This window comes from Delphinus delphis, chromosome 15, assembly GCF_949987515.2.
Source record: "Delphinus delphis chromosome 15, mDelDel1.2, whole genome shotgun sequence".
In the NCBI taxonomy this organism is placed as follows: domain Eukaryota; kingdom Metazoa; phylum Chordata; class Mammalia; order Artiodactyla; family Delphinidae; genus Delphinus; species Delphinus delphis.
Window position 1 is genome coordinate 28945835 of NC_082697.1, and position 14245 is coordinate 28960079.

Sequence of the window (14245 nt, forward strand, 5' to 3'; positions counted from 1 at the left end):
CAGGAGCAGCATGCCTTTGGGACAAGGGTTTCTTGGCCATCCTTAACCCCAGGTATAAGGGCTCTCCAGGTCCCTGTGTAGGACCCTCACTGCCTGTCTCCCCCAGGGCCCTGAGAGTGAGCCCCTCTGGCCCAGGGATTCCATACTCAGAGACAGGACATCAGCATCCTCACCCCAGAGCCACACACACACACACACACACACACACACGCACACACGCACACACACACACACACACACACACACACACACACACACCACGTGCTGTAATCTCCCTCTCCTTCACCCCCTTCCTCCTTCCCTCCCTTCTCATCTTTCCTTCAGCCGGTGCTGTGACCGGAAGAGCTGTGGCAACCGGAATGAGACACCCTCAGACCCCGTCATCATTGACAGGTACAGACCAGGGGAAGAGGGCCTGGCAGCTGCAAGGCCAGGGTAGGCTGGGATCAGCCACAGAGCGCGGGGGCACCCACCACCCTGTTGGTGACTCTGAGCAAAGAGAAACAGTCCCCTGACTGAAGCCCCTGGTGGCAGACCTTCTTGGGGCTGGGCATAAGAGTTTTGTGTCCTGAGGGAAGGAGCTGGAGAGGGCAGGGGTGGAGGGTGGTAGAGGCTGCTGGGCTAGAGGGGCTGGGAGGGCCTGGCAGGGAAGCGGGCTCTAGTCCTGGTGCCTGGTGCCTCTGTGCTGTTTGACTTGACTTCTCTGATCGTCTGTTTCCTTTGTTTAAAAAATAGGGAAATACTTAGCAAGCTTCAATCATAGGATTGTCAAGGTGATGCATATGAAAATGCATTCTCCCACCATGATTTTTTTAAATTATTTTATTTCTTTTTGAATAGGAAATGCATATATAAGGTACAAAATTTGAAAAGTATAAAAGAGTAAATAACGAAAAGTATGTCTGCCCCACCCCTATGTATAGCATACTGTACACAGTCTTTCGTACTTACCTTTTTATTTGTAACAATATATCTTAGAACTCATTCCATATTGGAACATAAACCCTGCCTTGTTCTCCTTTTAGTAAACCATTAAACCATTCACAATGTACTAAAATTCAAGTTTAGGAGGGTTGACAGCAAAGTCTCCTACCGCTGCTGCTGACTCATCCGTTGCCCTCCAAATAAGCAAGCATTATCACCAGTTTCATGGGTATCCTTCCTGAGATAGTCTGTGCAAGAAAATGCAGACACAAGCAGTCTCCTTATTCTTTTTTCTACTGCAAAATATTCCATTGTATGGATGAACTATAATTTCTTTAGTCTCTATTGCTGGACATTTTGGCTGTTTTCATTCTTTTTCAGGGATAAAATATGCTGTCGTGAATTACTTTGTCCATGTGTCACTTAGCACATGTGTGAATTTATATAAAGGAAATTACTAGAAGCAGAATTTCTGGGTCAAAGGAGATGTGCATTTGTACTTTTGATAGTTACTGCCAGTTTGTCCTCTGTGGAGATTATACCAATTGATATTCGTACCAGCTATTTTGAGAATGCCTGTTGCCGTATTCTGGCCGATTAGTATGTTGTTTATTCATTCAACAAATAATTTTTTAACATCTATTGTTAAATGTTAACATCTACTGTTAATATGGACCCTGTGCCAGGGTCTCTTCTATATGCTGTGGATTAAGCAGTGACCAACGCAGACAAAAAGTCTTGTGTCGATGGGCTTACAATCTAGTAGGAGAGATAGACATAAACTAACTGAATAAAATGTACATCATGTTAGATGGTAATAACAGCTAAGGAGAAAAAGAAAGCCATCAGGAAAGATCAGAGAGTGCCCAGGAAGGGGCTACTGCAATTTTAGAGTATTTAAGGAAGACCTCACTGAAACTATGACATTTGAGCCAAGACCTGAAGGAAATAAAGGAGCGAGCCAAGTATGAATCTGGGAGAAGAATGTTCTTGGCAAGAGTGTACTTGTTGTGTTTTAGGAACAGCAAGAAGGCCCAGGTGACTGGAATGAGGGGGACAGTAGGAGATGAAGATGTCAGAGATACAATGGGTGGGGCAGGAGGAAGGCCAGACCATGCAGGGCCTTGTAGGTTGCATGTAGGCCATTCTTGTAAACCACTGTAAGGACTTTGACTTTTATTCTGGATGACATGGAAGCCAGTGGGGGTGTTTGAGAAGAATGATATGACCTGATTTATGTTTTGACAAGTTTTTAACTCTAGCTCCTGTGTTGAAGATGACCCGCAGGAAGCAAGGGTGGAGACAGGGAGATGAGTTAGGAAACCATGACAATAATCCAGGAGAGATGATGGAGGCTGCAACAGAAGGGATGTTATAGAGAAGTTTGTAAGAAGTGGTTGGATTCTGGATACACTTAATAGGCAGAACTGACAGGATTTGTTATGGAAGGAGAGACATATGACATTTAAGGTTCTTGCTAAACCTCCAGGTGGAGATGTTGAAAAAGAGCTGAACACATGAGTGTGGCTCTCGAGGGGAAGGTCCAGGCTACAGATGTAGATTTGAATGAATGAAATCATTGAGGGAACGAGTGTTGTAAGAAAACATGAGAGGTCCGAGAACTGCATTCTGAGGTGTCCAATGTTGAGAGGTCATGGAGATGTGTAACCAGCAAAGGAAAATGAGAAGCAGCTGCCAGTAAAGTAGAAGGAAAATCAGGGGAGTGGAGTCCCAGAAGCCTAGATAGAAAAATTATCCCAAAAGGAGGCAATAGTCAACTGCATCAAATCCTGCTCATGGATATGATAAAAAGACTAAGGGTTAATCATTAGATTTAGCAATGTGGGGGACATTGGTGACCTCAACAGGAGCCATTTCAGTGGCAAAAGGGGCAGAATTCTGATAGGAGTATGTCTAAGAGAGAATGGGAGAAGAGAGATTAGAGACAGTGACTAAAGGAACTCTGGACTTTCACCCTAAAGGGATCAAAGAAACAGGATGGAACAGGGTGGTGATAGGAGCACAGTGTAAGGCCAAGAAAAAGATACAGCTTGTTCAGATGCTGATGACAAAAACCCAGTAGGAAATGGAAAATTATGATGCAAGTGTTAGAAGGGAGAATGGCTGAAGCAATGTCCTCTAATCAGCGAAGGGCAGGGTTTCTCCTGCACACGTGGAGGACTGGCTTTAGCTGAGAGCACAGACGTTATCCATGGAGGCAGCAGGGAAGATAGAGAACCTGGACATGGGTAAATGGGAATATCCAACATAGGAGCTTACGGATGTTCTTTTCTGATTGCTTTGTTTTCTCAGTGAAATAGGAAGCAAGGTCAACAGTTGAGGATGAGGATGGAGAGGGAGACACTAGGGCATGAAACAGTTGTCCAAGAGAGTGAATGGACGATGGAAATGTTCTGTGATTGCCAAGTGGCACTAAGGGCCCACCTAAGATCTGTGGTCATAAATTTATTTATTTTTAAAATTTATGTTTTTGGGGCCACGCCACGTGGCTCGCGGGATCTTAGTTCCCCAACCAGAGATTGAACCTGGGGCCATGGCAGTGAAAGCACCGAGTCCTAACCACTGGACCATCAGGGAATTACCTGTGGTCATAAATTAAAAGTGAGCAATTTCCCCAGTCCTGCTGAGCTGTACAAGTGCAGGTGCAGAACAGCTGAGTGGTTGCATATAGCCAGAGTTAGGGGTTTGCTATATGAATACGATGAAACATGAGAGGGCAAGAGAGTGAAAAGTGTAAGCAAGGAGTGTTTACAAAAATGGAACAAGGAATTTAAGCTCAGAAAGGAGAGGACTATGGGAGAGTGAAGAGAAGGCAGGATGAATGGAACATAGGTTTTGATGGGGCCAAGAATTACTAGAGTTGAGGTACTAGAAGGGGTTGGAGCTGGTGGTTAGGGAGTGGGTTGTCTGTAGGTAGGATTATTCGGAAATTCCGTTTATTGGTAATGTGTGGCCAAGGGAGGGTAGAGAGAAGGTCATTGGAGGAGAGATACTCAAGGAATGGAGAGAAGAATGTGTGGAAGAATTATCTATTTACATTGATACTGAAATCACCAGGAATTATAATTGATTTTAATGATTCTTTTTAGATCCTAGATACTGATCCTTTGTCAGGGAAGTGTATATCAAGTAACTCAGTGTAGTTGCATTTATCAATATTTTCCTCATGGATTTCATTCTGCATTTTGTTTAAGAAACCTTTCTCTATGCTGAGTCATAAAGATATTCTCCTATATTTTCTTCTAAAGATTTCACAGTTTTTCCTTGTACATTTAGGTTAGTAATCCATGTGGAGCTAATTTGGGGGCATGGTGTGAATTAAGGTATCAATGTAATTATTTTTGTTTATGAATCACTAATTATTCTAGTATCATTTATTAAATAACTCATCCTTTCTTACTGAGCTTCAGTGCCACCTATGTCCTAAATCAAGTTTCCTTCTATTTGTGTGTCCGATTCTAGACTCTTGTGTTTTATTCTCTTGATCTATTTGATAATCTCTGTGCTAACATGGCATTGTTTGAATCACTATATCTATATAAAAATAATACAGACAAGCGTGTAGGATAAGGTTCCCATCTTCTCTTGTTCTTCAGGGAAGAACTGACTATTTTGGCCTTTTGTGCTTCCATATAAATTTTAGAATCCATGTAGAAAGTTCCACACCAACACACACACACACACACACACACACACACACACACACACATATCTCTGGGGGTTTTGTACAGTTAACTTATACATCAATTTGGAGGAGAATTCACATCTTTATGCTACTGAGTCTTCCTATCCATGAATATGGTTTATCTCTCCATTTATATAGATCTTCTTTAAAGCCTTTCAATAAAGGTTTATAATTTTCTCAGTAAAGTCTACATACACTTATTGCTTTCATTCATTCACTCATTCAGTAAATATTTATTGAGCATCTACTATGTACCAGGCACTGTTCTAGGTTCTAGGAATACCACAGTAAACAAAGCAGAAAAAAATATCCATATTCATGGACAGAGAAGACATTGGGGAGATGGGCAATAAACAGTAATTATAAGTATGTTAGAAGGTGTTAGGTGGGAAAAAATAGAGAAAAATAAAACTGATTTGGAATTTGGGGGTGGGGGAGGTGTGGTTTTAAATGGAGTGGTCACAGTAGGCCAAATTAAGAAGATGGAGTTTGAGGAAGGACTTGAAGAGGTGAGGGAATGAACCATTCAGCTGTATGGGTAGCTTATTTCTAGGTACAATTTATATTTTGTTGTTATTGTAAATTATATCTTTTGCTATGTTTTCTAAGTCTTTGTTGATAGTATAAAGAAATACAATTGATATTTGCATGTAGATATTTGTCTTTAGATTTCTTTTGTTTTGTTTTTTCTATAGAGACAGACATGTAAAAAATGACTTGTTTTTCCTATCCAATTCTTTTGCATTTTATTTATTTTTCTTACATTACTGCACTGACTAGAACCTCAAGTACAACCTTGAAAAAATAAGGAGTGATAATGGGCAGTCTTGGCTTGTTTTTTATTTTAAAGAAAATGCTTCCAGTGTTTCACCATTTAAAATGTTGCTAATTGTAGCTATTTGGTAGCTATACTTGATCAAGTTAAAAATGGTTGGTATGAGAGTTTTTTAATTTTTGTTTTTTGGGTTTTTTTCATGAACAGATGTTGAATTTCATGTGTTGTTTTTCTCTACATGTATTGAATTGATCATATGGCTTTTCTTCTTTAAACTGTTAATGTACTGAATTTCATTAATGGATTTTCTGATACTGAACTACTCCTGGTATAAACCTAGCTTGATGATGATTTACTATCTTCTTTAAATGCTACAGGATTTGCTTTGTTAATAGTATTTAGGATTTTTGCATTTATGTTCAACACGATTGGCTTGTAATTTTCTTTTCTTACAATGTCCTAGTATGATTTTGACAGTCTGTGGTATAAGACCCTTAAATAATTAGACGGGGCATGTTCTTTCTTTTACTATTTGCTGAATGAATTTGTATTAGTTTGTAATGATTTGTTCCTTGAAAATTTGTTACAATTTGGTTTTAGTTTGTGGGGTTGAGGAGAGGATTTTTAAGTCATTTATTCATATTTTAACGGTCATAGGACTATTTAGGCCTTTTATTTCTTTTTTACTCTATTTTCATGAGTTACATTTTTAAAGGAATTTGTAAAATGTGCCTAAGTTTTCAAATTTGTTTCCATAAAGTCGTTCATAATGTTCTCTTATCTTTTTGATCTCTGCTGTATCTTTTTAAAAAATATTTATTTATTTGGCTGCATCGGGTCTTAGTTGCAGCACGTGTGCTCTTCATTGTGGCTTGCTGGCTTCTCTCTAGTTATGCTGTGCAGGCTCACTAGTTGCGTTGTGCGGGCTTTCTAGTTGTGTTGCGTGGGCTCCAGAACACGTGGGCTCAGTAGTTGTGGCATGTGGGCTCTCTAGTTGTGGTGTGCGGGCTCCAGAGCACGTGGACTCAGTAGTTGCAGTGCGTGGGCTTAGTTGCCCTGAGGCAGATGGGATCCTAGTTCCCCAACCAGGGTTCGAACCTGCGTCCCCTGCATTGGAAGGTGGATTCTTAACCCCTAGATCACCAGGGAAGTCCCTCTGCTGTATCTTTAGCTGTGAACCTTTTCCATTTCTGATATTAATTGTTTGTATCATATCTTTCTCCTTGGTGAGTTTTGCTAGCAATTTTTACTTTTATTTGTGTCTTCTAAAAACTGACAGTTTTATCAATCTTTTTCTAATGTTTGTTTCACATTACATTAATTTTACATTTATCTTTATCATCTCCCTTCTTAGTTCTTTGGGTTTATTTTGTTGTTCTTTTTTAATTTCTTAAGTTGGATGTTTAGCTCATTAATTGTTGACCTTCTTTACTAATATAGTCATTTAAGGCTATGACATTTCCTTAAAATACTATGTTTCCTCTATGTCACATTATTTTTTATTTATTTTTTTGGCTGCGTTGAGTCTTAGTTGCAGCACGCAGGATCTTCGTTGAGGCATGCAGAATCTTTTTGTTGAAGCATGTGGGCTCTTCGTTGCAGCGCACGGGCTTCTCTCTAGTTGTGGCATGCGGGTTTTCTCTCTCTAGTTGTGGCAGGTGGGCTCCAGGGCTCAGGAGCTCTGTAGTTTGTGGCACGTGGGCTCTCTCCTTGAGGTGCACAAACTCAGTAGTTGTGTCGCGGGGGCTTAGTTGCCCCGCAGCATGTGGGATCTTAGTTCCCTGACCAGGGATCAAACCCTCATCCCCTGCATTGGAAAGCAGATTCTTTACCACTGGACCATCAGGCAAGTCCCTATGTCACATTATTATATCTCATATTTTCATTATCAGTTCCAAGGATTGTTAAATTTGTTATGATTTCTCTTTTAATACATGGGCTATTTAGAAGTATGTTTCCTTATTCTTTATTTTTAAATTAACTTTATGAGGTATAATTGATATTCAATAAAACAGGCATAAGACATACAATTTGAAAAGTTTTGACATATGTATACACTGATGAAACCATCACCACAGTTGAGATAGTGAACATATCCTTCATTCCCAAAAGTTTTCTCATGCCCCCCCGGAATCTCTCCCTCTCTCCCCTTACCTCCATCCTCAGGCAACAGTTGATCTGCTTTATGTCATCATAAATTTGTTTGCATTTTCTAGAGTTTTATATAAATGGGATGATACAGTATGTGCTTTTTCTTTTGTCTAGCTTCTTTTGCTCAGCATAATTTTTTTGTGTTATCCACTTTGTTACATGTATTAATAGTTCATTTCTTTTTATTGCTGAGTCGTATTCCATTGTATGAATATAGCAAAATATGCCTTCATCTCTTGATAGACATTTGGGTTCTTTCTGGTTTTTGTCTATTATAAATAAAGCTTTATAAACATTTATGTACAAGTCCTTATATGGACAAGTGCTTTCATTTCTCTTGGCTAAAATAAGTAGGAGTAGAATGGTTGTATATGTATATGTGTATGTGTATGGTAAGTATATGTTTAACTTCATAAGTAGTCGCCTATTTTCCAAAGTGGTTGTACCATTTTATGTTTCCCACCAGCAGAGTGTGAGAGTTGTAATTCCTCTACATTCTCATCGGCATGAGAATGATCTCTGTTTTTAATGTTAGCCATTCTAATAGATGTGTAGTGATATCTCATTATGGTTTTAATTTGCATGTCCCTAATGACTAATGATGTTGAACAACTTCTCATGTGCTTATTTGCCATCTATATTTTTTTGGGGGGGAAGTGTTTGTTCACCCCTCCCTTTTTATAGGGTTGTTTTTTAATTTCTGAGTTGTGGGAGTTCTTTATATACTATGGATAAAAATCAGATAAATATTTTGCAGAAAATTTTTCCCAGTCCGTGGCTTGTCTTTTCATTCTCTTAAGAGTGTTTTTGAAGAGCATGAGTTTTTAATTTTGATAAAGTCCAAATTATAAATTTTTTCTTTTGTGTATTGTGTTTTTGTTGTCATAGCTAAAAAATCTTTACCTAACCCAAGGTCACAGAAAATTTCCCCCTTCCTCTATAAGTTTTGTAGTTCTAGGTTTTACGTTTAGGAGTAGGAACCATTTTGAGTTAATTTTTGTAGCTGATGAGAGGTATAGATTCAAGACGTTTTGTTTTGTTTTGCAATATATATTTGTTTTGCAATATATATATATATATATGTTCCAGCACCATTTCTTGTAAACTTTGTAAAAAATCAATTGTTTATATATGTGTGGGGTTATTTCTGGCCTCTATTCTGTTCCATTGATTCCTTAGTCTAGCTTTTATGCCAATACCACACTGTTTTGATTACTGTTGCTTTATAACAATTCTTGAAATCAGGTAATATAGGTCTTCCAACTTTGTTTCTTCATTGCAACTCTTTTCTTTGCATTTCCATATGAATTTGGGCATCAACTTGTCAATTTCTACAAAAAATTCCATTGAGATATTGACTGGGACTCTGAATCTCTAGACTAATTTGGGAAAATTGATATCTTAACAATATTGAGCCTTCCAACCCATGAACAAGGCATATCTCTCCATTTATTTAGATCGTCCTCAATCTCTCTCATCAATATTTTGTAGTTTTTAGAATGCAGATCTTTCACATCGCTTGTTCAGATTTATCCTTTAGTATTTCTTTATTTTGATGCTATTGTAAATGCTGTTTTAAATTTCAATTTCCAATGGTTTATTTATGGTATATATAAATATGAATTTTTGTATAACTGATTCTGTAATCTGCAGCCTTGCTAAACTCACTTATTAGTTCTAGTAACTTTTCAAAGAGTCCAACAGATTATCTTTATAGACAATCATGTCATCTGCAAATAAAGACACTTTTATTTATTCCTTTCCAATCTGGATGACTTTTATTTATCTTTCTTGCCTGATTGTACTGGCTAGACCTTCCAGTACAATGTTGATAGTAGCAGTGGTGAGGATGGACACTTATCTTGTTCCTGATCTTAGGTGGAAATTACTCAGTCTTTCACCATTATGTATGTTTTTAATGTATGTATGTATGTATGTGTGTGTGTGTGTGTGTGTGTGTGTGTAGCTATAGGTTTTTCATAGATGCCTTTATCAGGTTGAGAGAATTCTCTACTATTTTTTGTTACTGGAGTTTTTATCAGAAATTGGTATTAGATTTTTGTCAAGGGCTTTTCTGCATCTATTAAGATTATCATTTTTTTTTAGTTTAATATGATGAATTACATCAGTTGGTTTTCCGATGTTAAACCAACCCTGCATTTCCCAGATGAGCTGCACTTGGTCATGGTGTATTATCTTTTTAATATATTGTTGGATTCAATTTAATAAAATTTTGTTTAGAGTTTTTGAGTGTTCATGATGAATATTTGTCTTTAATTTTCTTATAACTTTTTTGTCTGGTTTTGGTATCAGGTGTGCTGATATACTGGCCTATAGATTTAGTTGGGAGGTATATCCAGCTCTTCAATTTTTTGGAACAGTTTGTGTAGAATTGGTATTACTTCTTCCTTAAGTGCTTGGTAGAATTCACCAGTGAAGCCATCTGAGCCTGGACTTTTCTTTGTGGCAAGTATTTTAACTATAATTTCAATGTCTCTAATAGAATAGGCTATCTACTTTTTCTAGAATGAACTTTGGTAATTTGTATCTTTCAAGGAATTTGTCCATTTCTTATAAGTTGTTGAATTTGTTGGCACAAAATTGTTTATAATATTCCCTATCCAATATCTCTAGAATCTGCAGTGATGTCAGCACTCCCATTTCTGATACTGGCAAATTGTGTCTTCTTTTTTCCTGATCAGTCAGGCTACAGGTTTATCCATTTTATTGACCTTCTAAAAGAACCTTTTGTTTTCATTGATTTTCCCCATTGTTTATCTGTTTCCTATTTTGATATTTATTAGTTCCTTTCTTCTGCTTATTTTGGGCTTAATTTCCTCTCCTTTTTCTGGTCTCCTAGAGTTAAAACTGAGGTCATTTATTTAAGACCTTTCCTTCTGTCTAAAACAGACTTTTAGTGCTATGCATTACTCTCTAAGTATTACCTTAGGGTCATACCACAAATCATGATATGTTATGTTTTCATTTCCATTTAATTAAAAGTACTTTCTGATTTCCCTTTTGAGTTTTGTTTTAACCCATACGTTATTTAGTTTCAAAAAGTTTGGGGATTCTCTTAGGATATTTCCATTACTTGTTTCTAATTTAATTCAATTGTCAAGGAATATATATTTTGTATAAATTGAATCCTTTTGAATCTTTTGAGATGCATTTTATGGCCCAGAATATAGCCTGCCTTGATAAATGTTTTGTGTGCACTTGGGAAGAATGTGTTTTCTGTTGTTGTTGGATGGAGTGTCCTATAAATATCAAATAGGCCACATTAGTTGATAAGTGTTGTTTGAGTCTACTATATCCTGACTGACTTTTTGCCTGTTTTATTTTTCTGTTATTGAGAGAAGGGTATTGGAATGACCAACTATTATTGTGGATTTGTCTATTTTTCCTTGAGGTTCTATCAGTCTTGTTTCATATAATTTGAAAAACTGTTATTAGGTACATAGATATATAGGATTATTTTATGTCCTCTTGTTTAATTGACCCCTTTATTATGAATCCGTAAAATCTACTTTGATATAGTAATATAGCCATTCAAGCTTTCTTTTGACTAGTATTAGCATGATAAATCTTTTCCATTGTTTTATTTTTAATCTATTTGTGTCTTTATATTTAACATGCATTTCTTTTTTTTAAACTTTTTTTATTGCAGTATAACAAATACATACAGTTTGGGAAAAGAAAAATTGCTCATTTGTAATTTTTGTTAAATTAATGATGTAAATACTCTCTTAATGGTTAATTTTAAGCTACCAACAGTTTGACACTTGACTCACAAATTCCCGTTTAGCAATTGGCCCTCATGAACTAGGGTGAACCAGCTTTAGCACACCACTACAACATGTATACAGAAAAATGTACAAATCATTAGTTTATAGATCATTGTATATCAGCAAAGTGAACACACCTACCACCCTGGTCAGTAAATATAATTATACCTTTCTTTCTTCCTTAAAGGTGACCACTGTCCTAACTTCTAACACCATAGCTAACTTACTTTTGAGATTTATTTTATTTTATTTAAGGATGATTTATTTTACTTAAGGGTGGCAGTGGGAATAGTCATAGATTTCTAATACAAACCAAATACAAAAATCAAACAACCATAAGAATAATGAAAATCTAAATATGAAAAGCTAATCTAGGAGAAAAATAAGGAGACTATCTTTTTTTTTGGCCAATGGTAATGGATATGTACGGATATTGACAACAACATTGGAATAGCAGAGGAATTGAAAATGCTATACATTGATCAATGGGAAACTAGCTAAATTAATTATATTGCATATACACAATAAAATACCATGAAGAAAGCAAACACATATATAGTCTTTAGTTGAACCATATACCATTCTAAGTGCTCTACATTACATATACTATCTCACATAATTTCCCAACAATACTACTACTATCCCATTTTACATATGAGACAAGAAGTTAAGTAACACACCCAAGGTGACACATATATATATTTTTTTCTGTCATAATATTGACATTCAGTCCAGTAATCCTCCACTGTAACAGCTCCTTTACTTTACAGTGAAAATTGATTTGTATATGTTTTTTGCCTGAGTCCTTAACATGCATTTCTTATAGTCAGCATGTCATTCAGTTTTTCATCTGATCTGATAATCTCTGCCTTTTAATTGGTATGTGTAGACGATTTACATTTAATGTGATTATTGATATGATTAAGTTTGAGTCTGTCACCTTGATATTTGCTTTCTATGGTGTTCGGTCTCTTTTTTGTTCTTTTCCTTTTTCTTTACTCTTTTAGATTATTCAGGTATTTTTTATTATTCAACTTTATCTCCTTTGTTGGTTTATTAGCAAAATTCTTTATTTTGTTATTTTAGTAATTGATTTAGGGCTTAAAGTACACATCTTTAACTTATTGCAGTGTACCTTCAATTATACCACTTCGTGCTATTGTCTTAAATTTTATTTTTATATATGTTCTATAATCTACAGTACATTGATATTATGTTTGTTTCAACAGTCAATTATTTTTAAAGAGATTTAAATTATATGAAAAATATCATATATTTACCCATGTAACTATTTCTATTGCTCTTCATGCTTTTCCATAGATTCATATTTCCATCTTGTATCATTTTTCTTATGCCTGAAGGGCATCCTTTAATATTTCTTGTAATTTTTTGAAAGATATTTTCACTGGGTATAGAATTATAGGTTGGCAGTAGTAGTAGTAGTTGTTGTTTTAAGATGTTGCTCCACTGTCTTTTCTCTTGCATTCCCAATAAGAAATCTGATACCATTATTATCTTTATTCCTGTGTACATATTTCTTTTATCTTTGGCTGCTTTAAATTTTTTTTCTTTATTATTCATTTTTAGCAACTTGATTATGATGTGCTTTGTTGTAGTTTTCTTCATGTTCCTTGTGCTTGGAGTTCATTGATCTTTTTGGATCTAGGAGTCTACCATTTTATATATGCCCATTTTTTCAAGATTATTAATTGTGTTGTTCAGGTCTGTATTTATTTATCTTTGTCTGCTTGACCTATTAAAAATTGAGAGATCAGGTTATAATCTTGCACATGAACTTTCAGCTTACCTTTGTGGGTTTCATCAATTATATCCCACAAAGATAAACTGAAATTTCATGTGGAAGATTAATATAAAATTAATTAATTATATATATATATATATATATATATATATAGAGAGAGAGAGAGAGAGAGAGAGAGAGGCTATTTTGTTAAATGTGGACAGGTTTTAAAATCTTATAGCTTCCTTTTGGATTGAACCTTTTATCAGCATTGATCCTTTATTTCTAATAATAGTTTTGCTTTAAAGTCTATTTTATCTGATATTATTTATTTATTTATTTATTTATTTATTTATTTATTTTTGGCCATGCCCCGAGGCTTGTGGGATCTTATTCCCTGACCAGGGATTGAACCCAGGTCCCCAGCAGTGAAAGTGCCAAGTCCTAACCACTGGACTGCCAGGGAATTCCCTATCTGATATTATTTAAAGGATCTCTCAACTTTTGGTTATATTTGCCTCATATACCTTTTTCTGTCCTTTTATTTTCAGCCATTATGTGTCCTTATGTTTTAGATATTTTTCTTTCTTTTTTTTTTTTTTTTTTGCGGTACGCGGGCCTCTCACTGTTGTGGCCTCTCCCGTTGCGGAGCATAGGCTCCAGACGCGCAGGCTCAGAGGCCATGGCTCACCGGCCCAGCCGCTCTGCGGCATGTGGGATCTTCCCAGACCGGGGCACGAACCCGCGTCCCCTGCATCGGCAGGCGGACTCTCAACCACTGCGCCACCAGGGAAGCCCCAGATATTTCTCTTTTAACAGTATATCACTGAGTTTATTTTTTTAATCTAGTCTATTTTTAACTGGCAAGTTTATCCATTTACCTTATTGAGATTATTGATTTATTTCAACTCTTTTCTACCATCTTGCTTTGAGCCTTCTATTTGTTCCACTTCCATGTTTCTTTGTTTTCCTTTCTTGCTATTTAAAAAAATAAATTGAATATTTTGTTTGATGTAGTGTATGTATTTCTTATTCAGTTTTTCCATTTACTGGTTTAGAAGTTTATTCACTTCATTTCTGTGCTTTTATTTATTACCCTTGACATTTACTATATACTCCTAACAAAATTGTAATTCCTTTCCTGACTAATACTAGGATTT

At 36.2% G+C, this 14245-nt stretch overlaps 1 protein-coding gene across 1 annotated transcript in view; it reads left to right on the top strand.

The window, feature by feature from the left end:
• The window catches only part of EBF4 (EBF family member 4), a 55175-nt gene that overhangs the window by 14018 nt on the left and 26912 nt on the right, over nucleotides 1-14245 (top strand). The window contains exon 7 of the mRNA XM_060032856.1: nucleotides 325-393. Within this exon, the coding sequence (XP_059888839.1) occupies nucleotides 325-393 (69 nt within the window). The remainder of the gene's footprint in view (nucleotides 1-324; nucleotides 394-14245) is intronic.